Consider the following 27,083-nt stretch of genomic DNA (forward strand, 5'->3'; position numbering starts at 1 on the left):
TTTCTCTATTGCTTTGGCTCATTTCACGAAACAGAAATTACATTCTCAAAACAACACGTGCAAACCTCCAAACTGCTGGGCACTTGTTCACAACAGATTGGAATTTTTCATTCCTTTAATCAAATTGCAATTGTATTAGCACATCCTTGTAAATGACAAGTGCAATTGCCTATAGTTTGCACACATTTCAAATGATTTAGCACATCTTTGAAATGATTAGGTATAATTGCCTTCAATTAGGCCAACTATCAATTGAAAATATCTTGCTGGTCTAAACTGACTATTGTTTCTCAGTCAAGTGGTTGTTCTATGCAAAACATATTGGCATAATTTCCTTGTGTACATCATCACCTGCACAATAGTTCACTCCACTGTCAAAATCTTTCAGGCACATAATACCGTGAAAAACATAATGGTATATACTGTAATATGGATCTCTTGGATCATCTGCTTACAGTCATTGTCAGGTGCAACTAGAACTTTACAAAACAAGGGGACACATCTGATCACCAATCACGCAGTAAGTTTAGTTAGCTGACAGGAGCAATGCAGCAGTATAAATGCTTCCATCAAATATATAGAGTTTGTCCCAGGCCAGCTTGGGGGCAACATCACCATGTGTGCTGCCATTTCAGAGAATGGTGTAGTCACCCACATTTCCAGTCTTGGCCCATACAATACCCAGACACTCCTGGTGTCCTTGGACCGCCTGCACTCCGATCTTATCCCTCTACATGAGAGGGGTTGGTAGGGCCTCACTTCCTTACATTTGTCGAGGATGAGCAGGAGAGTGAGGACGAAAACTAGTGAAACTCCAGCTTTGCTTTACTTTCTTATTGTATGTGTTTCCTTCTTGCCATGAAATGCACCGTCTGCAACTCAGACTAGGAAGGGGTCACATGCCTGAAAAGTACCATGGTTACTCATACTAGTCCCTTCAGTGTACAATAGGAATCATTTGATGCTGGGATATACAGAACAGACAATACTGGAGGTGCATTTCATGCCAGGCTTACTGTAATGCACCCCCTGCTAACTCTGACTAGGAAAGTGTCACTTGCCTGAAACTTAATGTGGTTACTCATACTACTTGTGTAGGTTATACATAATGTTAGTTTTGATGTGCAACATTATATGACAGTATATTGTGCTGTACACATTTCCTGTTACAGTAACCATGATGTATGGCAATTACAGTAACAATTTCCATGGCAGTGTAAGTGCAATATGTGATGACAAACCTTGTAGGCTACTTTTGAATTACTGTAATCTTTTTTTCTGTTTGATACACATTTACATTTTACATGTATTCATTTAGCTTTTATCCAAAGCGACTTCCAAGAGAGAGCTTTACAAAAGTGCATAGGTCAATGATCCTAAACAACGAGATAACATTGTGGTTAGCCAAAACATGAAGCATACATTACAGTATTGTTGCTTGCTTTTCTAGAGGTACACTCTTGCACTTTTGAGGTTCATGTTGTTTAGTTGTAACTTGTTTGGCTACATGCTCTTATGGTTCTTCTCTTTTGCACTTACTGTATTTGGGTTTTTCCACAATGTATGCTTCATGTTTTGGTTACCCGAAATGTTTGGGGCTATCTCGTTGTTATGATCAGTGACCTATGCACTCTTGTAGAGCTCTATTGGAAGTCGCTTTGGATAAAAGAATCTGTTAAATGAATAAATGTAAAAGTAGATTGAGACACATCGTATTCTGGAAAGAAAACATCTACTACAGTAACTGTAGCACAGTGCACATATGGGATATTTCTAAGGTTCACTGCCATACTGACAAAACATCTAAACATTTTGACCTGCAGTGTTTACACAATGCCAAAAGGACTTTTCATTTTGGGGGCACTGATTATTAGGATGAGAAAAGGATTTAGTTTTGACTGATAAGTTGTCTGTTTTAAGAAAGAGATGACCCTTTGCAGGTGTTCCATGGTGTTTTGCTGAACCATCTGGGTTATTTTGGCAAATGTATTTAAAGGTTTGAGAATGTTCACTTTTTTCCCGAGAGATGAGCCAAAGCAATCGAGAAGGAACTTTTCATTTTGGGGGCACTGACTATTTATATGAGAAAATGATTTGGTTTTGAAGCATGAGTTAACTGTTTTACATTGACATTTAGCAGACGCTCTTATCCAGAGCGACTTACAGTAAGTACAGGGACATTCTCCCCGAGGCAAGTAGGGTAAAGTGCCTTGCCTAAGGACACAACGTCATGTGCACAGGCAGTAAATCGAACTGGCAACCTTCAGATTACTAGCCCAATGCTCTACCTGCTCAGCCACCTGACACCTGTTTTCAGGGGGCTGAGCGGTAAGGGAATTGGGTTGGTAATCAGAAGGTTGCTGGTTTGATTCCCGGCCATGCCTTGGGCAAGGCCCTTCACCCTCTTTGCCTCGGGGAGAATGTCCCTGTACTTACTGTAAGTCGCTCTGGATAAGAGCGTCTGCTAAATGATTAAATGTAAATGTAATGTAAAGTGTAGAATGAAACAGGGTTCTCTTATTTTCCTTCGTGCAAGAGGTAGGCGAATGGTGATGTGGGAACCTCAAATAGACTAGTTGCGTCAAATCTCCAATCCTGGTCCTCGAGGGCCGCTGTCCTACATGTTTTAAATCTTTCCCTACTCCAGCACACCCTGCTATAGGACTGTTATTACTTATGAATTAATATTCCCATCTACTGTTATTTTTAAGTGTTTACTCATATTGCATTTTTTATAATTAAACCCCTTTGAAACAAGCGTATTCAAACAACGTTGTCACCAGAGATGGCAAAAGAACCCACATCTTACACTCAAGTAGAAGTATAGATAGGCTACTCATGTTTAAAAAGACTCTGGTAAAAGTTGAAGAACTGAAGTCAAGTTAAAGTAAAAAAGTGAAGCATTATTGTTGTATTTTTGTTTTAGGCTACAGACCAGTGGACAGTATAACAGATGATCATATATATTTATTTAATGTACTGTATTGTTCTCTGTCCAAAACAATCTCAATATTTACCTCATATAAAGAGGCAGCTAATATTGTACGACTGTATGGAAAGGTTAGAAAAAGGAAACAACAACATTTGCTAAAAGTTATAAACGTACCTTAAAACAAAGCCTACATTTCAATCATCATCAATCCTGAATTGGTTCGTCGTGAAATCTGGTGTCACCAGCATCACCCTGATCCAAATCTGCTTCCATCTCTCATCTTCTTAGAGGTTGATTCTGTATCCTGAAACTCACCTGTGGTGATGTTGGGGGTGACTGGTATTTACATTTAAGAGGGACTTTATTAAATTAAACATGGTTACACAAAATAAGTTTTCTAAATAAAGAAGGAAAACATCAACATTTGACTCCTGAAAAAGCAGCCTATAAGCCTTTGTTTATTGTGGTCTTGGTCATGAGTCATAGACCAAAATCAGCAGCATTTTATTTTAATGTTTAGACAGTTTTCAGGTGCAGCAGGTTTCTAGAAGCGTTGGCGCAGCAGGAACATGAGGAAGACAGCACTGAGCAGGATGCAGAGGGTGCACACCGTCGGAACCACAATCTCAGACACCATCTCCATGTGGCTCGTCAGGGGGTCTGAAACATCAGTCACATTAAACCAGCATTATTACAGGCTTTTGTATGCTTTTACATGACGTCATGTCTTAATGTAATTGTAAAGTTTCTGAAATCCCCAGTGGAATTAGAACTTGTTGGTCTTATCAACTATAGTGTGATAAGGACGATGGTTGGTACCTAAACCTTATTATGCCACACCCTTGGCCTCCCTGAGTGCTGCTCATGCCTTAGGGTTACAGAAGTCAGGGTTAGGTACTCTGCTACCTGCAGTGTTAGGGTTAGGTACTCTGCTAGCTGCAGTGTTAGGGTTAGGTACTCTGCTAGCTGCAGTGTTAGGGTTAGGTACTCTGCTAGCTGCAGTGTTAGGGTTAGGTACTCTGCTAGCTGCAGTGTTAGGGTTAGGTACTCTGCTAGCTGCAGTGTTAGGGTTAGGTATTCTGCTAGCTGCATGCTTAGGTACTCTGCCAGCTGCAGGGTTAGGGTTAGGTACTCTGCCAGCTGCAGTGTTAGGGTTAGGTACTCTGCTAGCTGCAGTGTTAGGGTTAGGTACTCTGCTACCTGCAGTGTTAGGGTTAGGTACTCTGCTAGCTGCAGTGTTAGGGTTAGGTACTCTGCTAGCTGCAGTGTTAGGGCTAGGTACTCTGCTACCTGCAGTGTTAGGGTTAGGTATTCTGCTAGCTGCAGGGTTAGGGTTAGGTAATCTGCTAGCTGCAGTGTTAGGGTTAGGTATTCTGCTAGCTGCAGGGTTAGGGTTAGGTAATCTGCTAGCTGCATGCTTAGGTACTCTGCCAGCTGCAGGGTTAGGTACTCTGGGACAAACAAAGCCAAACCCTGTTATGGTTGTGGGATTCAAACTAGCTACCAAACAGTTTGGCTTGGCTAGCTTCACGTCTCTGTTCTGTGTATGTGTGTATGTTTGTATGTGTGTGTGTATGCTGACCTGCAGCAAGGAGCTGGTTGCTGGAAGAGCACGTTTCGGCAGCTTTTCTTCTCCAGCTCTCCACCTGCGTTCAAAGGAACTGTCAGTGTCATGTAACCATGGCAACTGTCAGTGTCATGTGACCATAGCAACTGTTGGTGCCCGTTGCTGTGTCGCTACCTCTCTCTGATTGGGGAACCCGTTGGAGCTGATGATGCGTTTGTAGAACTGGACTGAAGCTTTCGGGTAGCGGGGTTTGTTCTTGCTCCTGAAGTCGACATAGTACAGCCCAAACCTCTCAGAGAAGCCTTCGTCCCACTCAAACTTGTCCAGTAGGGACCATGCTGTGTAGCCCTTCACATTCACACCATCCTTGATCGCTGCAACACAGAAAACCTGCTCAGGTCAAGTGGAAATTTATACTAGAACTGTACTGACTTTATTTGGTACTACATAAGCTTAACATTTCAAATGATGACATGAAAACAGATTGATGTGATTTCTGGGCTCTGACCCTTGAGCATCTCATTGATGTAATCCTTGAAGTACTGCATCCTCCAGTCGTCACAGAGATCTGTACACATGATCTTCTCCGACACGCCATTCTCCGTCACGTAGATCATAGGGTTACTGTACTGTGTCTGGAACACGAAACCAATGGGGAGCAGAACTGATCCAATTAGACCAAAGTGAAATCATGTAACGTGTGAATGAAGGTCATGTCTAGGCAGCCTATAAACCAAACAGTAGTGAGTAGAGAGGTCTAGCTATATGAACTGTCCTGATCTCTGCTTTTAGCCTCATACCTTGACGAAGTTAAGCAGGCGTCGGAAGCCCCAGGGAACTGAGTAGAGCCACTCGGAGCCGGGGTCAGGCCAGCGAGGGTCCACCAGCTCAGCCAAGTCCCGGTCAGAGAAGTAGCTGCCGCCGCGGCCGGAGGGGAAGTTCTTCTGCGTGATGTAGCGTGTTGTGAAGTGGCCGATCCCCAGGAAGTCACATGTGCCTTTGGTGTAGCTCTTCTCTTGAGACGAGAACACAGGCAGTCTGGATGACCCCAGACCCAGCTGGGCACTCTTCCTGCCTGCAAGTGGAGGGAGGGACGGAGGGACGGACAGAGGGATGGATGGACAGAGGGATGGATGGACAGAGGGATGGATGGATGGACAGAGGGATGGATGGATGGACAGAGGGAGGGATGGATGGACAGAGGGAGGGATGGACAGAGGGATGGATGGATGGACAGAGGGAGGGATGGACAGAGGGAGGGATGGATGGACAGAGGGAGGGATGGACAGAGGGATGGATGGACAGAGGGATGGATGGATGGACAGAGGGAGGGATGGACAGAGGGATGGATGGATGGACAGAGGGAGGGATGGACAGAGGGATGTATGGATGGACAGAGGGATGGATGGACAGAGGGAGGGATGGACAGAGGGATGTATGGATGGACAGAGGGATGGATGGACAGAGGGAGGGATGGACAGAGGGAGGGATGGATGGACAGAGGGATGGATGGATGGACAGAGGGAGGGATGGATGGACAGAGGGAGGGATGGATGGACAGAGGGATGGATGGATGGACAAAGGGATGGATGGACAGTGGGATGGACAGAGGGATGGACAGAGGGATGGATGGATGGACAGAGGGATGGATGGATGGACAGAGGGATGGATGGACAGATAGATATCTTATGTATCCCCTGGGGGAATAAAGTGCAAAGTATTTCCATGCTGCCTACCTATATAGTCCTTCATAACCTGTGGGTAGTCTCCGTTAAAGATGGGCGTAGCAAACCAGCCCAGGTAGAACTGCATGTATCGCTCAGCTGCTTCAATGTCCCTCTGGTTGGTAATGTCCACCGGCTCTCCCCAGTCAGCAGACAGGGAGATGCCCACCAGCCCTTCACACAGGAGCAGACACTGCCTTCAACACTAACACATCCAACACTTAAGTAACATTAGAAAGTCTAGTTGTTCCCTCAGAGCCTGGACAGGAGACTGGATACCTTTCTGTTTGCTTCTCCACTGTGTGTCATAAGTATGCCAAACTTTAGCATGCGCCTAAAGAAAAAAGCACCACTTTGATGTTACTATACGGGAATGTGTCTTGCATTCATAAATGTCCAGCAGGTGTATTTGTCTTGGTGTTCCAGCTGGTACCTTGATGATGTGATGTGCTGCCCTGTAGGCTCCTGTTCCTCTCAGCTGCAGTCCTGGAGCATGCTCTCCTGTCTCATAACCCTCCACTGCCACAGACTGCACACACACAACTCTGCATCAACAACACACTGCAGATACACAACACATTGCATCAACACAACATTACACCAAACCAACAGATCATCTCCAACAGAAATGCTTATCATCAGTCGGGCCCCTGGCAAGTCGACCATACCCAGGGGTTATTGAAGGTAATCCAGTACTTGATTCTGCTCCCAAATCGCTCAAAGCACAAGTTGGCAAAGTCATTGAAGTAGTTGATCATGCTGACGTTCTGCCATCCGCCGTACTTCTCCTCTAAGATCTACGCAGGAAGAGAGGAAGACACCAGGAGGAATGTTAATATGACATTACTTCACACATGGTGAAGTAATGTCATATGGTGGCTGCCACATGGTGGCTGTGGATGGTGTAGGCAGCATCAGTTTGACATGGTGTATGGAGTCTCTAATGGTGTTCTTCACAATTTCTTGGAAACCCTATGATTGGGTCCTGATGCCAGGTATTATCTTGACAAGCCTACAGTGCAGGGGAACTTCTGATGGTCTAACATGACTCACTTGAGGTAAATCCCAGTGATACAGGGTGACTATCGGTGTGATGTTGTTTTCCAGCAGCATGTTGATCAGGTCATCATAGTACTTGATTCCCTTCTCGTTGAGATATTCCGCTGAAACCACACAGAGACGTAAACCCTAAAGGGTCATGCACATGCACTGTGGAGACAGAACAATCTCTGTTGAATTGATGATTTGATGGGTGTTACTTTTGATCCCATGGGGTAGAATCCTTGGCCAGGAGATGGAAAAACGATAATGATTCAGTCTCATTTCCTTCATCAAGGTGATGTCATCCTACAAATAGTAGTTAGAACATATATGATCATTTGAGCATGGGATGGGTCATTTTTCTAAATGTTTCACATTGGTTTCTGAGTCACGTGAGTACGATACTAAAACTCTTACTGAACTATGCTAATAATAGCAACAGTTTTGTGGTTCTCAAGTGAAGTGTCTGGACAGAGGTAGTACCATGTCAAGTAGACTGGGTGTGAATGGTGACCTCACACTACCTTGAATTTGTAGTATCCTTCACAGGAGGAATCCCCTGTATCATTGAGGAAGATTTTGCCCTTTTTGTGGGCAAAAACATCCCAGATACTCCTTCCCTTGCCATCTTTGTCCCAGGCACCCTCGGTCTGGTAGGCAGAACCTCCGGCACCCCACGAGAACCCTGCAGGGTTAGAGTTACACCAGAGACATTTTAGCTGCTCAGTGAACGAACTTCGAGATTTATACCTCAGCTTATGATGGGTATGTCTCAGCGTTTCTGCAGATTAAGAGGTTGCAAGGTCAAAACCCTACTGTATGTCACTTTGGATAAAGGCTTCTTCTAACTTAATAGATTATTAATATTATCACTATCATCATTTAATTTGGGGGGACTTTCCGCATGTTGTGGCCATCTGGCAGAACCCTTCCTCTCACAAGCCTGGAGAGGAGAGTCTGCTCCCCTAATGTTATTCATTTAGCAGACATTTGCATCCAAAGCGACAATTAGAACACATAGAAAGTACAGGATAATATCAAGAATCAGAAGCACAGTGTTTTGGAGACTAGGAACAGCCGGTATTTTCCAAGCACAGTGTAGTATCAGACATGGTGTTGAGCAAACTGAGTTGTTGTTAAAAACTGTGTGTCCATAACAACACCTGCCGTACCGGTGGGGAAGGTGCCGTAGTAGAAGGAACCGCGGTCCGTCTTGGTCCAGTCAAAGTCGTTGCTTGGCTCCACACACAGCGCCAGCAGGAGCGCCTGGCACAGCGCCAACAGGAGCCTCACTAGCATGGTGGGTCTGGGAGCAACTCGCTGTCTCTGGTCACACAAACACAGCCTGCTGTCAGAACCAACTCCTCACCCTAATCTCACCCTCAGGCCTGTCTCATCCTCTCATCTGTGTCTGTCCTCATGTCTTCATAAGCTATGTGTGTGGGATTGCACAGAGAGACTTGTAAAAGAAAACCACTGAATGTTTCATACTGTGAATGCAGCGTTTGTCTATATGCTTGCAAAATAAACGTATTTTCAACAACTTTAAATATTCATGTTAACTGGTAATGACAGTGTTTAACTTCTCCCTCTGAATCATCAGATACCACAGATGAAATCCTAAGACTCACGTACAAGCAGTGCAGGTGTCCTGTGTGCTCCAACCCTAACCCTAACAGCAGTGCAGGTGTCCTGTGCGCTCCAACCCTAACCCTAACAGCAGTGCAGGTGTCCTGTGCGCTCCAACCCTAACCCTAACCCTAACAGCAGTGCAGGTGTCCTGTGCGCTCCAACCCTAACCCTAACAGCAGTGCAGGTGTCCTGTGCGCTCCAAACTCAACACCTCCTCATGTGACTCTCCCACTCACGCGTTAGCATCATAAATACAGTTCAAAGTAGCTTGAGGTTCTAGTCTCATTTCACCCACTTATAACCCACACTAACGCAGAACACAATGAGAGACAGAAAATACACCAACTTGTCCAACACAGTCAGTATGAGCGACATGGTAAACCCAAGTTGAGGGCCGTACAGAATTTCCAAATCCAAAATTAGAAAAATTAGAAAGTATAAACCAGTCCCTCGTGATGAAGCTTGTTCCCCTCGCCAGCGTCTGTCCTCCTCTGTCTTTTTCTCCAGCGCCCACCCGCCCGCCCACCACAAACACATGCATACCTAAACCATGTCCTGCGTTGGTCCACAATGAAACAATTGCAAAGCGTAGAGAAAGCTCTCCAAGGTTCTGGACCTAGTTCATCCTCACTCTGGGGCAGGTTGGCACTGACAACGAAGCATCCAATAGATTGTCTGCTATTCAGGGGGCCCGAGTGAACACATAGATCCAAATACTCTGCCATTCAAACCCAACTGAGTGGAAACGTAATCTGCGAAGGCAAACAGATCTTTTGGAAATGGGACAGGATTCTGAAACTGTAAGCAAAGTTGATGTTAGTGATGTGTATGCGTGTGGGGTAGGGTGGGGTGGGCATAAGTTGACTGTGTGTGTGTGGGGGGCATAAGTTAACTGTGTGGGGTGGGGGGGCATAAGTTGACTGTGTGGGGTGGGGGGGGCATAAGTTGACTGTGTGGGGTGGGGGGGCATAAGTTGACTGTGTGTGTGGATGGGTTAACTGTAGGTGGGGGCAAAGGTAAAACATTTACATATGTATTTACATACCAATACATTTTCACGATGTTGTGAAGTGAGCTTTATCCATGTTTTTTTGTTTTATTAATTTGTCTGTGAGGCTAAAGCCTCCTCCATGGTAGAGGCTGCTGTGAGGACAGAGGCTGATGTGAGGCTACAGCGTCCTCCATGGTAGAGGCTGCTGTGTGGAGGAGGCTGATGTGAGGCTACAGCCTCCTCCATGGTAGAGGCTGCTGTGTGGAGGAGGCTGATGTGAGGCTACAGCCTCCTCCATGGTAGAGGCTGCTGTGTGGAGGAGGCTGATGTGAGGCTACAGCCTCCTCCATGGTAGAGGCTGCTGTGAGGACAGTGAGGCTCCTGCTCCTTCATCATATGGAGCATTAGACCTCAGGCGCCACAAACACTCTGGATCACAAGCTGCTGAACACTGGATCACAAGCTGCTGAACACTGGATCACAAGCTGCTGAACACTCTGGATCACAAGCTGCTGAACATTGTTTCAGAAAACGCTGAACTGCAGCGACCAGAACTGCCGGCACTGCAGTTTCTGTTTTCAGGCTGGTACGTGTGCATGTATTTTTGTGTATTGTCTGAGCTTGCAGGCAGAGGGATGTGGGTTTCTGTGCACACGCATTCTTGTCTCTGTGTGGGTCTGTGTGTGCACTCCTATTGTAGTTTGTGCGTGTGTTAGCATGTGCCCATGCATGTGTGTCACTGTGTGCATTTCATGCTGTGATCCCTCTAGGTGTTTTGTCCCTGCTGCTTTTGCTCTGGTGGGGCCTAGGAGGGGCCTGGGAGGGGGGGGCTGGGGAGGACCAGGGGGGGGGGGGGGCTGGGGGGTGGCCTGGGGGGCCGAGGGGAGCTGTGTTTAGCATATGAAAGGGTCCTGGCGATAGTGGAACAGAAGCATGTGAGTGTTCTAGCATGTCCCCAGCGCCTGGATCCCTAAGGTATTTAAGGGACAACTTCCTGTCCGGCCAGAGCTGACATGAACATCTTTGCTAAAGTCTCAGGATTAGCCCAACAAACCAGGTATGTGTGGAGCTCTGGAGGAACCAGGGGAGAAGGGGGGGTGGGGTGCAGGGGACGGGAGGGAGGGAGGGATGGCGGCCCATTTCTGTGTGACGGGATGTTTACCCTGACCCTAATGGCACCATGGTGGCACCATCTGGACCTTGTCACCTTACCACTCACCTCAACCCTCTCTGTTCTCTAGTCTGACATTCTCCTCATTCACTCAGTCACTGCTGCTACAACAGGCCAAACACACATCATTAAATTGAGGGAATGAAAGAAAATGAAAGACACTTCCAATCTGTATTTTCATTATAGGTAGATTAGTGACAAAAAATGCATTTTATTAGTCTTGGCAGAAAAAAAGCGAAAGTTAAAAAACATTTGTATTTATGAATCATCACCATTGGTGTTGTGTTCAGGCTAAGAATCTAAAGTTGATCATACATTTAATTAGTAGTAATACTTTAAACTTTGACTTTTGCTGGGCCAAGACACATTTTGTTACTACTACTAGTTGGACAATATCAAACAGGTGGTTTAAATGATCATGGGAAGTATCCACATGGTTGTATATCTAGTGCCTCTATGTGCAGTGTGTGTGTTAATGAAGCCTTGTTCTCCTGTTGCAGCAAGCTGGGGTCTGTGCTCCAACGTGCCTTCTACGGGTCCAGTGGCAAGGTGAGTCTAACCCTAACCCTAACCCTCATAGGCTGGTCATCCAGGGGAAGTTACCTGAAACTACAGAGCAATCGATCCACTACAATTTAAACTCCCATATTTTAATTGCAAAGAGCTATGGAATGTGTGTGTGTGACCCAGAGACTTGTATTCATCCCCATGAGTGGTTACGTGGTGATGTGGTGATGTTGTGATGTGGTGATGGGGTGATGGGGTGATGTGGTGATGTGGTGATGGGGTGATGTGGTGATGTGGTGATGTGGTGATGTTGTGATGTTGTGATGTGGTGATGTGGTGATGGGGTGATGTGGTGATGTGGTGATGTGGTGATGGGGTGATGTGGTGATGTGGTGATGTGGTGATGGGGTGATGTGGTGATGTGGTGATGTGGTGATGTGGTGATGGGGTGATGTGGTGATGTGGTGATGTGGTGATGTGGTGATGTGGTGATGGGGTGATGTTGTGATGTGGTGATGGGGTGATGGGGTGATGTGGTGATGTGGTGATGTGGTGATGTGGTGATGGGGTGATGTGGTGATGGGGTGATGGGGTGATGTGGTGATGTGGTGATGTGGTGATGGGGTGATGGGGTGATGTGGTGATGTTGTGATGTGGTTACGTGGTGATGTGGTGATGTGGTGATGTGGTGATGGGGTGATGGGGTGATGGGGTGATGTGATAATCGTTTGATTTGGTGATGTGGTGATGTTGTGATGTGGTGATGTGGTGATGTTGTGATGTGGTGATGGGGTGATGTGGTGATGTTGTGATGTGGTGATGTGGTGATGGGGTGATGGGGTGATGTGATAATCGTTTGATTTGGTGATGTGGTGATGTTGTGATGTGGTGATGGGGTGATGTGATAATCGTTTGATTTGGTGATGTGGTGAGGTCTTGATTTGATGATGTCGTGAGGGCTTGTGGATTGTCTGATAACCAACGTGGAGGCTGTCCTTGTCAGGTTACCCTGTTTGAACAGAGGAACTTTGCCGGCCGGCGCCTGGATCTGAGTTCTGACTGCCAGAAACTGAGCGAGAGGAACTTCCCAGAGAGATGCAACTCTGTGCAGGTGGAGAGTGGAGCGTGAGTTTGCCCCCTGGCTGCAAACAACCAGCACTGCAGTTCTTCTATAGAATTTCAATTTGGTGTAAAGAATATAAATAAAAGCAGGATATGTACCCCTCCAGATGGGTGGGCTATGAACAAGACAGCTTCCGAGGCCGTCAGTACCTGTGGGACATGAACGACAGGGGCGAGTACAACTGCTATGACAAGTGGTGTGCTCAGATGGACCATATCGCTTCTGTCCGCGCTGTGAAGCAGGTACGACACACACACACACACACACACTCACACACTCACTCGCTCACTCGCTCATCATTGAAAAATGTCCACTGTATTGAGGGAAAGGGTTGAAGGCTGTAGCCTTGCCTCACCACTGTTTGTGTGTGTGGGTGTATGGGTCTGTGTGTTTGTGTGTGTGTGTGTGGGTGTATGGGTCTGTGTGTTTGTGTGTGGGTGTGTGTGTGTGTGTGTGCCCCAGGACACTAACCCTCCCAAGGCCCAGCTGTTTGAGAGAGCCAGCTTCTCTGGTAGGAGGACAGACATCCAGGACGACATCCCCAACCTCATGACCCGACACAGCCTCAACAGAGCTGCTTCCATCAGAGTGCTGGGGGGAGCGTAAGTTTCACACACACACACCCTCATACACACATCAACACACACTCATACCCTCATACACACACACACACCCTCGTACACACATCAACACACACTCATACCCTCATACACACAGACACACCCTCATACACACATCAACACACACACACACCCTCATACACACATCAACACACACACATACCCTCATACACACATCAACACACACTCATACCCTCATACACACATCAACACACACTCATACCCTCATACACACATCAACACACACTCATACACACATCAACACACACTCATACACACATACACACATCAACACACACACACACCCTCATACACACATCAACACACACACATACCCTCATACACACATCAACACACACACACACCCTCATACACACATCAACACACACACATACCCTCATACACACATCAACACACACACACACCCTCATACACACATCAACACACACTCATACCCTCATACACACACACATACCCTCATACACACATCAACACACACACATACCCTCATACACACACACACACCCTCATACACACATCAACACACACTCATACCCTCATACACACATCAACACACACTCACACCCTCATACACACATCAACACACACTCATACCCTCATACACACATCAACACACACTCATACCCTCATACACACATCAACACACACTCATACCCTCATACACACATCAACACACACACACCCTCATACACACATCAACACACACTCATACCCTCATACACACATCAACACACACTCATACCCTCATACACACATCAACACACACACACACCCTCATACACACATCAACACACACACATACCCTCATACACACATCAACACACACTCATACCCTCATACACACACACATACCCTCATACACACATCAACACACACTCATACCCTCATACACACACACACACCCTCATACACACATCAACACACACTCATACCCTCATACACACATCAACACACACTCATACCCTCATACACACACACATACCCTCATACACACATCAACACACACTCATACCCTCATACACACACACATACCCTCATACACACATCAACACACACTCATACCCTCATACACACATCAACACACACTCATACCCTCATACACACATCAACACACACTCATACACACATCAACACACACTCATACACACATACACATGCTCCTAACCCCTTTCCCTGTATGTGTGTGTGTGAGAAGTTGGGTGGTGTACCAGGAGCCTAACTACAGAGGGCCTCACTACGTCCTGGAGAAGCGTGACTATAACAGCTCCTCTGACTGGGGAGGCCAGGGCAGCACGGTGGGCTCCATACGCCGCATCCGCTTCACCTAGGGTGGGGACCCTTCTACCCTCTAGCCCCACCCCTCACCCCCAGCCCTGCCCCACCCCTCACACCCAGCCTTGCCCCTCACCCCCAGCCCTGCCCCTCTAGCCCCCCCCCTCACACCCACCCCGCCCCTCACCCTATAGCCCCACCCCTCTACCACATAGCCCCACCCTTTTACCACCTAGCCCCACCCCTCACCGGCTAGCCCCCCCTCCTCTCATTCCCTACCCCTTCTCTCGTCCTCGACCTCCCTCTCGTCTTTGAATCCGACCAGAGAACATCTCACACACACATCCTGTTAGCCAAATACACTCGCAAGCGTAACTCCACAACCAGAAACCTATTTTAGTAATAAACTGTGAAAAAAATGACCAAGGATATTTTGTTTGTGGGTAATTATTGATGTGTTTACAGATTTATATAAAAGGTGGGAAGGAGAGCGAGGTGAAGAGAGGGAGAGGGGGGGAAGAGGGTGATGTAGGAGGAGAACACGGGGAGCTTCTAGCACCTGTTATGGTTACCTGTTCCAGAGCGGGGTTAGGGTTATGGTTACCTGTTCCAGAGCGGGGTTATGGTTACCTGTTCCAGAGCGGGGTTAGGGTTACCTGTTCCAGAGCGGGGTTAGGGTTACCTGTTCCAGAGCGGGGTTAGGGTTACCTGTTCCAGAGCGGGGTTAGGGTTACCTGTTCCAGAGCGGGGTTAGGGTTACCTGTTCCAGAGCGGCATCGCAGGATCTTGGGTATCAGGAATCTTCTTTGGTGCAATCCCCGGTAATGCTTATCTGACCTAGATACACAGTAATGTCATTTAGATGCTTTCATCTCTGATCAGACCTGGTTATGTGCTATTCATTGTTCATGGGTGAGTGTTTTTGGAGGCACTTCTGACTACTCTATATTAAACACAGATAAAAACAAATTAAAGGGCAAAAATGTTTCATCAAACTTGACATAAAAGTACATCTATTTTAGCTGCCTTTATAACTCCACAGATAACCATCCTGCATTTAGCTGCCTTTATAACTCCACAGATAACCATCCTGCCAATTATGACAGTTTCCTGTTCTGTAGCTTTAATCTGAAGGTTTGTGCAGGCTTAATAAAACATCTTCTTGAATGAAGCTACCCCTAATATAACATCTTCATGAATGCCTTATAACCCCTGAATGGCTCTGAGGGGAGGCCGCCTGCTCTACAGTGCTATTTCACAGCTGGTCTAGTCCAGTCCAGGGCTATCTCACAGCTGGTCTAGTTTAGGGATATCAGTCAGCTGGTCTGGTCTAGTCCAAGGTTATCACACACCTGGTCTGGTCCAAGGTTATCACACACCTGGTCTGGTACAGTCCAGTGTTATCAGTCAGCTGGTCTGGTCTTGTCCAAGGTTATCACACAGCTGGTCTGGTACAGTCCAGTGTTATCAGTAAGCTGGTCTGGTTTTGTCCAAGGCTATCACACAGCTGGTCTGGTCTTGTCCAAGGCTATCACACAGCTAGTCTGGTCTTGTCCAAGGCTATCACACAGCTGGTCTGGTCTTGTCCAAGGCTATCACACAGCTGGTCTGGTCTTGTCCAAGGCTATCACACAGCTGGTCTGGTCTTGTCCAAGGCTATCACACAGCTGGTCTGGTCTTGTCCAAGGCTATCACACAGCTGGTCTGGTCTTGTCCAAGGCTATCACACAGCTGGTCTGGTCTTGTCCAAGGCTATCACAAGAGGCTCCAACTCTCACCTGAAGACATCTGTTGGGTTAGGGTTATCATCTGTTGAGAAACACTTGGCATTGCCACAGGACACTGGTACTGCTTTGCATAATTAAAATCCATCATTGATATAAACTGTTGGATTTATTAATTATTTGTCCTTAAATGATAGATTTTGTGCTCTTTCTAAATCAATAGAGAACTCTCAATAGAGATTTCTCACGTTTAGTGCCAATCTGAAAATATTGGTGATTACTTTGCAAAGTGACTCGGAAATACAAGCTGTTTCTTGACTCTAATCTGTGAAATACTGTCAAACTCAAGACTTCTGATTCTAAGATCAGCTGCTGTATTTCTACATCCATCTGGATGTCGCTTTGGATAAAAGCATCAGCTAAATCAACAAAATCTAAACTGTAAGAATGTAAAATAGACAAAGAAACACATTGAATAGAAATTGTATAATTAAGGCAACATTTATAAATATATAAAAAATAGCAATTCAGAACTCTCTTTTTTTACAAAAAAGGTCCAACCCTTTTGTCCTGCACCAGTGAAACAGACAAGTTCCTGAGCTCCCCTGCTGTCCTAACAGTCCTGTATCCTAGCAGCTGCAGGGTTCTCTGGCACGCCGCCTGGGTGTGCTCCACCATGTCGTAGGACAGCTTCAGTCTCCAGCTCTCTGCGTTGGCCGCTGAGTCTCTCACAGTGCCATACTTGTGTTTGGCCGCCGCCATCTCCTTGCTGCCTCTGGTGTTGGCTCTGATCCAGCCCTCCACCCTCTCGTCCATGGACAGCCCCAGGAACTCGTACATCTCCCTGGTTTTTACCACCGGGCTCCTGGCCAGGTCTTCGTAGCGCAGCAGCATGTACCTCCCTCTGAGCCAGGCAGGAGGGCTGAGTCCCGTGGATACGGAGCTGTAGAAGTCCTGGCAGACGACCGTCAGCTGACTGGCGTCCAGGCTGTAGGGCTTCCTCCCTGTGGCCCTCCAGACTCTCCATAGACGGTAGCTGTCCCTGAAGGTGTCCATCCGGGATGAGAGGATTCCCCGGGGGTCTCTCACTAGCTGCACCACCTTCACATTGAGCCGAGGGTCCTCTACCAGGCCGCGCAGGTCTCCCACCTCCGGCACACGGACGATCTTGATCGCCACGTGGTGTCGCTCCCGGCAGGCCTGGGCAGCGAGACTGATGTTGAGGGTGGAGCATCTCTTCACGCAGTCGCCCTCCTCCACGTTGGCGGTGCTCGGCTGAAAGGCGTGGCAGACGGGCGGCGAGCACAGCGCTCGGCTCGCACCGCGCCGGAACAGCCGGTCCGTGGTGTGGTTGACCGGCAAGGGCTGGATGTAGCTCTCCAGGAAGGCCAGGTCGCAGCCGTACAGGCTCTGTAGGAGGTCACGGCTGGCGCCCAGCATGACGCGACGCTCTGCAGCGTAGCGGCCATGGGAGAGGCGTGGGACGAGGGCCGTCTGGACGTGGTAGAGCGGCTCGAACAGGTAGAACACGTCCTGGTGCTGGTTGAGTAGCTGGCCCACGAAGGAGGAGCCACTACGCGTGGTGGCCAGGACCAGGATGTGTGTCCTCCGGGAGGCGCTGTGGGGGGAGGGGGGGTCCTCGCAGAGACTCCCAGCTCCTTGTTCCAAGGAGGGCTCTGTGTCCAAGCCCCCCTCCAGCCCGCAGCTGGGGGGGACATGGGAGCTGGGCGCTGGGCACAGCTGGAAGGGTCTGGAGGTGAGGGTGCGGATGGCGGTGTACTGGATGGCAATGGAGGCCAAGGCCAGAACGATCACTGCCTTCCAGGAACACTGCATGTCTGGTGCTCTTCATTTAGAGACTCTGGTCTACACAGCTCCTGCCTGGAGTAAACAGTACACAATATTATCCTAATTTGGAATATATTCTATGTTTTTTTTTCCACTCAATAAAAAGAGGATGTGATATACTATACGTGATATACTACTAAGTAAGAAGGAGATAGAAAAGAGAAAATAAATGTATACATGATGCTCCATGACATATAAAAACATAATTTGGATTAAATGTATGGAGATCATCTCGAACACTGTGTCATACAAGTTGATTGTTTTATTGACTGAATGGGTTTGTCGTTTGATTCAGGTTGATTGTTACTAGAGCAGATTAGTTTGTATAAAACCCAGTCTGTCACATATCTAGAGCAGTTTAAGTCATCAAGACTTCAGTGGAAGCTGTATGTTAAATTGATACATTAAACATGTATGTATTACCTTGCACTGCACCGCTAACGATGTTGCACTTTAGATGTTATTGTTATTGCTGCACTTGTCTTATCAGAATTATGTAGGCTAATATTATAGTGGATGTGATGTCGTTGCACTGTGTCTGGTTAAAATACAAACCGTTCCTTGGCACTAACCTCTGAAATCCTGTTAGAACTGATCCTGTATTCTCTGATGTACTTGTGTGTCTGTGATAAAAGCGTCTGCTAGATAAATAGCATGTAAACAGTGAGACAGGTCTACAGTGCGAGGGGGTTCTGTCCGCGCGTGACCTTTCTCTTCTAATAAAGCTCCTACTGTCCGAGTTTCGGATAAAATACATTCTAGGGTAGCTGCTGTCGCCAATATAATATTCGGTGCATGAATTAGCCTACCTTTCGGTGCACCACATATTTTTCCTGAATAAACATTACAACAATGCTCTGTTTCAAATCGGTATCAGAGTAACATTAGTTCCCATATTTACCTTACTGACTAACGTAGCATTTCCATGATTCACGAAGGAGAGCTTCTAAGCCGTGACTCACAAACATTAGATCCGAAATCCACCTTTCTCTGGCAGGCTTTGTCCCAGATTCTGCTATTCTGATCCTCAGATCCACGAGTTGTCCGGTTAAAGAAACAATACGCGCTAATTATATTTGTAAACAAAATATATTAATCTAAACGAAAAGAAGGGGAAAAAATAGCGATAAATGAAATTTAAAGACGCTGACAATTTGCGTCATAGGCTTCGCTTAATGTTTTTTTTCCTCGAATGAGAAGCGGAGACTGAGCGTGCGTGCGCGTGTGCGAGATAGACGGGAATGTCTAGACCACCCCCAGACCCTCGCGCTCTCTCACAAATACACATCCTCCCTTTTTTTTTTTACTAGTTTGGGTTTATTTGGACTAAATACTTTAGAATGTGGGCTATTACTAGTATATCCTGAGTGAATATCATTATTTTTGCCATGCATCCCACTGTGACGACTGCCCAGAGCTTTGTGGGGAAGCAACCAGTTGTGGATAAAACATGATCGCTACTGTAGGCCTATGTAAAGTTATTAATATGAGTATGGAGTCAAATTAGGGTCAATAATAATTTGCAGAAGCAGAAACCGATTAGCAGGAGCAGAAAAGGATTTGCAGGAGCAGAAATAGTTTTGCATCCCCCAAAAAAGTATTGTATTATGCGAATTATTTTTGACAAACACTTTTTTAACGGATGCAAATCTTTTTCTGCTCCTGTAAATCGTTTTCTGCTCCTAAAAATCGTGTTCTGCTCCTGAAAATCTTGTTGTGCTCCAGCTAATAGTTTTATGCTCCTGTTAATCTTGTTCTGCCTCTGCTAATCGTTTTATGCTCCTGCAAATTATCATTGACTCTAATTTGACACCATATGAGGGGGTGGGCTGATAAACACGAACACTGGTGCTAAAACAAGGCGACTCCCAAAAACGATATCCGCTTCCTTCTAACCTCATATTAAATCCTGCACAAGCTTATTTAACGTTTGTAAGAAAGAATGCACCGTTAAATGTTTTAATTGTAACGATCACAGAATAATTGAAATATGAGGCGTTAACTTTGGCCACTGGTTAGTTCTGTCTAATATACGAACAGTTCATAGCGCGCATTATCAAGGCGAACAGCGGATTTCCCCTCATCCGGCTTGCTATACTTAACCTGTCTGCTGATTCTCGTGGCTTCGTTGGCTGAAGCGATGTTTTATGAGATGTTTGCGTGAGTCTGAGCCCCAGCAAGACGCGTGAAGGAGATGATGTACCTGTGACCGTTACTGCACGACAGTACGTCCTGTGTAAGTGCACCTGCCAGAGATGGCAAAAGTAAACACATCATTCACCCAAGTAGAAGTTCAGATAGCTTACTCATGTTCAAAGCACTGACTACACTTTTTCAAGTTAAAGTAAATAAGTGTAGGCTCTGACATATAGCCTTCCTAAGTAAAAAGTAGCCATTACAACGAACCGTTTAAGTGTCTCGCTGGTAACTGGACCTCAAAAATAGCCTACATATAATGGGTGATCAGGAAGGTGTCAATTCTCAGTCATGTCGACATTCCCAACTCCCTCTGTCTAATCCATAACGTCCCTTTTTTCGAAAACAAAATTAAACCTTTCGAAACTTTATTTCTAAACTTGTTTTTAACACACAACACAAATATAATGTAAATTATTTTTTAACTTCGAAATTGTTTTTTTACCTTTCAAAAAAATTCACACAGTGAAGGATAGAAGAGCAAAACAGAGCAAACTAACAAAGTACAGTACAGTCCTTCCTCATCAAGTAGCCTACTTCATGATCCAAACTTTTTTTGAAACGTAAAAAAAAATATATTGTTCTTGTCACTTTCTACCTTGTTTTTTCAAAAGTTTTTAAAAATATGTTTTCAACCTTTCAAAACTTATTTTTTGAGGTTGAATATTTTTCAACCTTTCAAAAAAAAGGAAACTTTTTTCCAAAATACTGTTTCAATCATCATATTAATATATGAATACAAGAATACACTGTAGACACGCAGCACATTGGCCAGGAATCCTTTTTGCCTAAAGATCTAAGGGCAGCTGCAGTACTACCTACTAACAGTGAAAACTAAAGATGAGTGTCTTGTCTTCCATGCTGCACAGGTGCCACACTTGTAGAGGTTCAAATCCCCAGACACAACAAGGACAGCCTACAAGACATCTTACAGCCTCCAACAGCCTCTAACAGCCTCTTCCTTCGATTGACTAAATTCCTTCCTTCCAACACACGTTGTTGTCCCTGGGTGTCCTTTTACCCCTCTCTCTCTCTGTGATAAGTATTTCTCTCTCTCTCTGGGATAAGGATCTCTCTCTCTCTGGGATAAGGATGCCTCTCTCTCTCTCTTGGATAAGGATCTCTCTCTCTCTCTCTGGTATAAGGATCTCTCTCTCTGGGATAAGGATATCTCTCTCTCTGGGATAAGGATATCTCTCTCTCTGGGATAAGGATATCTCTCTCTCTGGGATAAGGATATCTCTCTCTCTGGGATAAGGATCTCTCTCTCTCTCTGGGATAAGGATCTTTTCTCTCACTGGTATAAGGATCTATCTCTCTCTCTTTGGGATAAGGCCCCCTCTCTTCTTTGTCTGAGTCTCCACAGGACCCTAGCACCACTGAGGAACACAATGGCTAAAGATGAACGTCTGACAATAAACTGTGTTGAAAACCGTAACCCTTCTGCCCACTCACCTCTCAGTTCCCACACATGTAAATGATACACTCGAGGGGGGGGGGGGGGGGGTTCTTTAGGATATGGAGCAGATGGACGTGTTTGCATTTTTAAAGGTGGAAGAGTTGCAAATGGAATGTGGTTGGGGTGAAAAGGACCTGGTCTTGTGACACGATGGGGGTAAGCCATTATACTCCCTCCCTGGGGTCCATGGCCAACAGGGGAGGGGGGGAGTGTGTGAGGATGAAAGCAGGACTTCTGTTGTCAACGAGGCCAGCCCACTCCGTTCTGCTCCTGGCTTAACATGCAACAAACTGCTTCAGGACATGGAGGTTCTTCTCCCTGATATCAGAACCCTGCAAAGAACTACACAAATTATGTGTAATTAAAAGATGGAACCTGGAGTGTTAGGAAAGGTGTTTGATATTGTTATGATCAGACTCAGGAGAAGTGGTAGCGATCCAAGTGCGGGCTTTTAATGATAGTACAGAGTAGTCAGACAGGCACAGATTGGCAACAGGCAAACAGCAAGGCAGGCAAATCCAAAGGGTGGTCGGGTCACAGGCTTGGGTCGAACAGGGGCTGACAGGAATTTCAGAGACTAGGCACAGAGCAGGTACGATGTCAAACAGGGGTTGTTATCTCAGTTTCTAGAAATCCAAAGGGAAGAGCAGAAGAATGGTTGAGGCAAAAACAAAGGTTCGGTACACACATAAATCTCTTAGAAAGTAACGCTCGGTATTGCAGGTAAGAACTGACTAACAAAACTTCGCAGTGAAGTAAGCTGGTATATATAGATTGAACATCTAATCAGGCAAACGAGATGCAGGTGTGTGTGTTGAGGAATTTCAAAACTCTGGCAACAGTGATCTGGGAAGGAGAGCCACCACTGTCACAGATGCTGATGCTGAATCTGAAGGTAGATGTCCTGACAGAGATGGAGGGGAGTGTGTGCTTACTGGATGAGATGATCACACCAGGTGTGGAGCTGCACCTGGGAACAGGGAAGCTCTATCTATGATGTTACCTGGAGGCAACACATAGACAGTGTGGCCACAAAGGAGAGGGAACTCATAGACCGTGTGGAAACAGGTAGTGGCTTACCACTACTGACAATTCCAAAAACCTGTGAAATAATTTTAGTATTAGGACATGGCAAGCAACCGTAGTATGAGCATTAAAGTTATTAGATACCTGCAGTTAAGTGTTTTTAACTGTGGTCATCCATTCTGCTGCTGATCTTATCACCTTGTCATTGGTCATTTGCATTGAGGCACTACAGTACAGTACCTAATAAACTGTGTAATGACTGAATTAACCAAGGAAACATTTTTCTGGATACAAACTAGCCATGTTACCTTTGTATGCCAACAAACATCGATAACTACATTACATTTAGTCATTTAGCAGACGCTCTTATCCAGAGCGACTTACAGTAAGTACAGGGACATTTCCCCCGAGGCAAGTAGGGTGAAGTGCCTTGCCCAAAGACACATCATGTGCACCGGCCGGAAATCGAACTGGTAACCTTCTGATTACTAGCCCGATGCTCTACCCGCTCAGCCACCTGACTCCCAGGTGACTAACTAATTTGACGATTTAAATTTAAGGCTCCTGACTTATGGTTATTTACATTTACATTTATGCATTTAGCAGACACTTTTATCCAAAGCAACTTCCAAGAGAGAGCTTTACAAAAGAGCATAGGTCACTGATCATAAAAACGAGGTAGTCCAAAACATTGCAAGCAGCCAAAACATGAAGCATACATTGTGAAAAACTAAACAAGTGCCAAAGGGAAGACCCATAAGAGCATGCAGTTATACAAGTTACAAATTAAAACAACATGAACCCCAAAAAGTGCAAGACTGTACCTGTAGAAGAACAATCAACAGTAAAATATTTCACAGCGAGTACAAGAGTTATGGTAGGCTACTAGTACTCCAGCTACTGTACAGTAATGGTGTTGCTTATGTTACTGCTACTGGTACTAGTCTAACAAGCTATTATCTTATACAATAAACGTTTACTAAAGCTGGCTATATGAAATACCGCTGTTTACTAAATTGATAAGAGCTCCACCAATTTGTTGAAATATGGCAACAATGCAGTAATTTGATACATTTACCAGTTAACGTGCTTTAGAAACACTGACATTTTCAGTGAAAATAATCGGGTTGAATTTTGGAATTATACAGTGTTTGGAACTATGGGTCGAAACATAGAGTTAATATAACTAGAGACAGCTACTTCTGTCTTCCAAGATGGCGTCCCCATTCATTTCTATGAAAAGTGCTCAGTGGCGCAGTGAGGCAAGCGGGAGCTCCTAATGGACCGCGCCATCTTTCCAGACCAACTCTTCGATCTTGCGCAGAAGCTTGTTCCTAGCTCTGAAACTCGTGCATGCTTGCAACTAGCTGTATACGTCATACTTGCGACAACCAGTCGTGAGCTTGTGACCTGCTGGAGCTAAGGCATTGCAGAAAACTGTTAGAATGTGGTACAAGTCCGATCAAGAAGCAGATAGCCTACATGTGAACTTTACGAAAATCAATATTAGTATTGTAGTATTATGCGTGCAGGGCCTATACGTTGTTCTTTTTGCTTCGTGTTTATAGTTTAACTGATGTATTGTGTCGGATAAATAAACTGTAAACCTGAATATCTGGCTCCGTCGTTGTTCTAGCTTTGCAAAGCAAATTAAGGCAATACCCTTGTAACTATTATAATGATGATGAGTGTTGTTTACTATTACTAGCTGATTTGTTAATGCCATCGTTGTGGTGTTAAAGTTCTAGCAATATAACGACTATAACAATATTGACATTATCAGACATTATTTATTCATCTTTGTCTTTGCCTCAGAATAACATGTAGCCTAACAATAATGACGCGGTAACATGCCACGATATTATAACTAATTATATTAGGCTATAATTACGTTTGTCATGCCATGAGCATAATAGCGTTCATTACAAAATGGTTAAATCTGCTTTAAAATGATTGAAATTAACTCTACAAACAACCGTCATGTATGTGCAACCATTTGTAAAACGTGCTACAATAAAGGCAGGCAGCTGTAGATTATCAAATCCTTTCTCCTTGTTCTCATTCAGCTCAGGTAAATCAGCGATTTGCTGATGCTCCCTTTTGTGCTCGTTCATTGTTGGTATCCGCGAGCACGTTTCCAGGCAACTTTTCTTGACGTAAGCAAATAAATGGGCTGCTAGTTTACCCATTTCGGATTGGTTTCAATCTTAGCAAAAACCAGGAAAAAATATTCTATAAAAAACACTCAGCAGTATGTATTTTTTTTGCATCCCATTTCTAATTCAACATTCAAATTACTAGACAAAAAATTATATCCTGAGAAAAGTGGATTTTGAGGGTTAGGGTTAAGGGTTAGCTAACCCTAACCCAGCTCCAAAGACCTCCATTCATTCTGCACTGGACCGTTAGTGCCCTCATATGGAACTAGAGTGCAACTGCAACCAGTTCAGAACCTGGAAGTTTCCGAGAGTGGCAGTTCTCCCCTAAACATTTTCTGGTACAAGTCTGTTTTTTCTCTCCCTTGCTGTAGCTACTCGAACAAGCGGTAGCCAGCAGCTTGGTACTAGCCAGTTAGCTCAATTATATTATTATTACAATCTGTAATTACTGCAATTTATAAAATCAGAACATAGGAGTAGAGTGAAACATAGGGTGGAATGGGTAATCATTCAGTGGTTAGAGCAGTGATTCTTAACTGGTCGAACCTCAGGATCCATATTAAGTCACGACCCCAAAATAATTACATTGCCGTACCTATGTAATTTATTTCACAAAGCAATTCGTGTAGTAACACACAATGTGTATGTGCTGTTCCTGTGCGTTGCAGTTTTTATTGACACTTTGACATTTGTGTTCTAGCATGCGAGGCAATATTCTTACAAAATAAAAGCGCACTATCGGAAGTTTCATAATTTATACAAACACAAGACTTTTTGACAGTTGAGAAACACGGGGTTATAGCATTTGACAGCAGATGTAGAGGTTGCAGGTTCAAAACCCCCTCTGTACAATGCTTTGGATAAGATCATCTTTACATTTACATTACAGGGACATTTTCCCTGAGGCAAGTAGGGTGAAGTGCCTTGCCCAAGGACACGTCATTTTTCACGGCCGGGAATCGAACCAACAACCTTCTGATTATTAGCCCGGCTCCCTAACCGCTCAGCCATATGACCCCCCATCACCCCCATCTTTCAAATGAATGCATTATTACATTAATATGACATTAACAGATTATAATAAGTAATTGAGTTGTTCTGTGTGTGAACAGGAAGGTGATGAACCACACCATGCTGTCCTTGTTTCCTGCGACGTCTCATGGCGTCTGCCTCCACATGTGTTCTGTATGCTGGTGACCTGGTGCCTGTGGTTCCTGCCTGATATCCTTCCTCCTGCTCCTCCTCCTGGTAGATAGATGGATAGCTGTTTGGATAAGGGGTGGACAGACAGAAAGTATGGGAGGGGGGGTTGACCTTTTATAAATGTTTTATAGATTATAGGTCAAACTACAGCCAAGCGAGCCTAAGTAGTTTTTCTGTGAATTGTAAGTGTCACACATTGAAGCATCTGATTGGCTGTCTTAGCTTCTGCTCAGGGTGTATTTCTGAAAGTGGGCGTGGCTGGACGTACAGGGCTTGTAGGCGTGGCTGGACATACAGGGCTTGTGGGCATGGCTGGACGTACAGGGCTTGTGGGCGTGGCTGGGCGTACAGGGCTTGTGGGCGTGGCTGGACATACAGGTCTTGTGGGCGTGGCTGGACGTACAGGGCTTGTGGGCGTGGCTGGACGTACAGGGCTTGTGGGCGCGTCTGGACGTATAGGGCTTGTGGGCGCGTCTGGACGTACAGGGCTTGTGGGCGCGGCTGGACGTACAGGGCTTGTGGGCGTGGCTGGACGTACAGGGCTTGTGGGCGTGGCTGGACGTACAGGGCTTGTGGGCGCGTCTGGACGTACAGGGCTTGTGGGCGCGTCTGGACGTACAGGGCTTGTGGGCGCGGCTGGACGTACAGGGCTTGTGGGCGTGGCTGGACGTACAGGGCTTGTGGGCGTGGCTGGACGTACAGGGCTTGTGGGCGTGGCTGGACGTACAGGGCTTGTGGGCGTGGCTGGACGGACAGGGCTTGTGGGCGTGGCTGGAACAACAGGGCTTGTGTGGAGGGATTCATTTCCCTGTCTGTCCTGACTCGGGTATGGAACAACAGGCCTTTCTCAGAGTGCTGCTGATTGGG

The 27,083-nt window shown here is 45.8% G+C and overlaps 3 protein-coding genes across 3 annotated transcripts; 1 reads left to right on the forward strand and 2 right to left on the reverse strand.

The window, feature by feature from the left end:
• Positions 1-3,439: 3,439 nt before the first annotated feature.
• On the reverse strand, positions 3,440-8,563 carry lctla (lactase-like a). The gene is made up of 13 exons (XM_084682567.1): positions 8,437-8,563; positions 7,789-7,949; positions 7,483-7,570; positions 7,277-7,386; positions 6,892-7,020; positions 6,657-6,752; positions 6,503-6,557; positions 6,236-6,397; positions 5,300-5,574; positions 5,008-5,134; positions 4,674-4,873; positions 4,515-4,578; positions 3,440-3,592 (listed from the first exon to the last, which is right to left on the reverse strand). The coding sequence occupies exons 1-13, from the start codon at positions 8,561-8,563 to the stop codon at positions 3,477-3,479; spliced, it is 1,710 nt and encodes a 569-aa protein (XP_084538693.1). The 3' UTR covers positions 3,440-3,476.
• Positions 8,564-10,900: 2,337 nt separating this feature from the next.
• crybgx (crystallin beta gamma X) lies at positions 10,901-14,657 on the forward strand. Its single transcript, XM_084682771.1, has 6 exons — positions 10,901-10,944; positions 11,559-11,607; positions 12,569-12,690; positions 12,795-12,930; positions 13,151-13,290; positions 14,525-14,657. Exons 1-6 carry the CDS (start codon positions 10,901-10,903, stop codon positions 14,655-14,657), a joined length of 624 nt encoding a protein of 207 aa, XP_084538897.1.
• A 1,925-nt stretch (positions 14,658-16,582) lies between these two features.
• On the reverse strand, positions 16,583-19,467 carry LOC146246464 (carbohydrate sulfotransferase 1-like). The gene is made up of 2 exons (XM_084682513.1): positions 19,075-19,467; positions 16,583-18,206 (listed from the first exon to the last, which is right to left on the reverse strand). Exon 2 carries the CDS (start codon positions 18,159-18,161, stop codon positions 16,869-16,871), a length of 1,293 nt encoding a protein of 430 aa, XP_084538639.1. The 5' UTR covers positions 18,162-18,206; positions 19,075-19,467; the 3' UTR covers positions 16,583-16,868.
• Between the last annotated feature and the right edge of the window lie 7,616 nt (positions 19,468-27,083).

This window comes from Hypomesus nipponensis, chromosome 19 (genome assembly GCF_054491055.1).
Source record: "Hypomesus nipponensis isolate SF chromosome 19, ASM5449105v1, whole genome shotgun sequence".
Lineage (NCBI taxonomy): Eukaryota > Metazoa > Chordata > Actinopteri > Osmeriformes > Osmeridae > Hypomesus > Hypomesus nipponensis.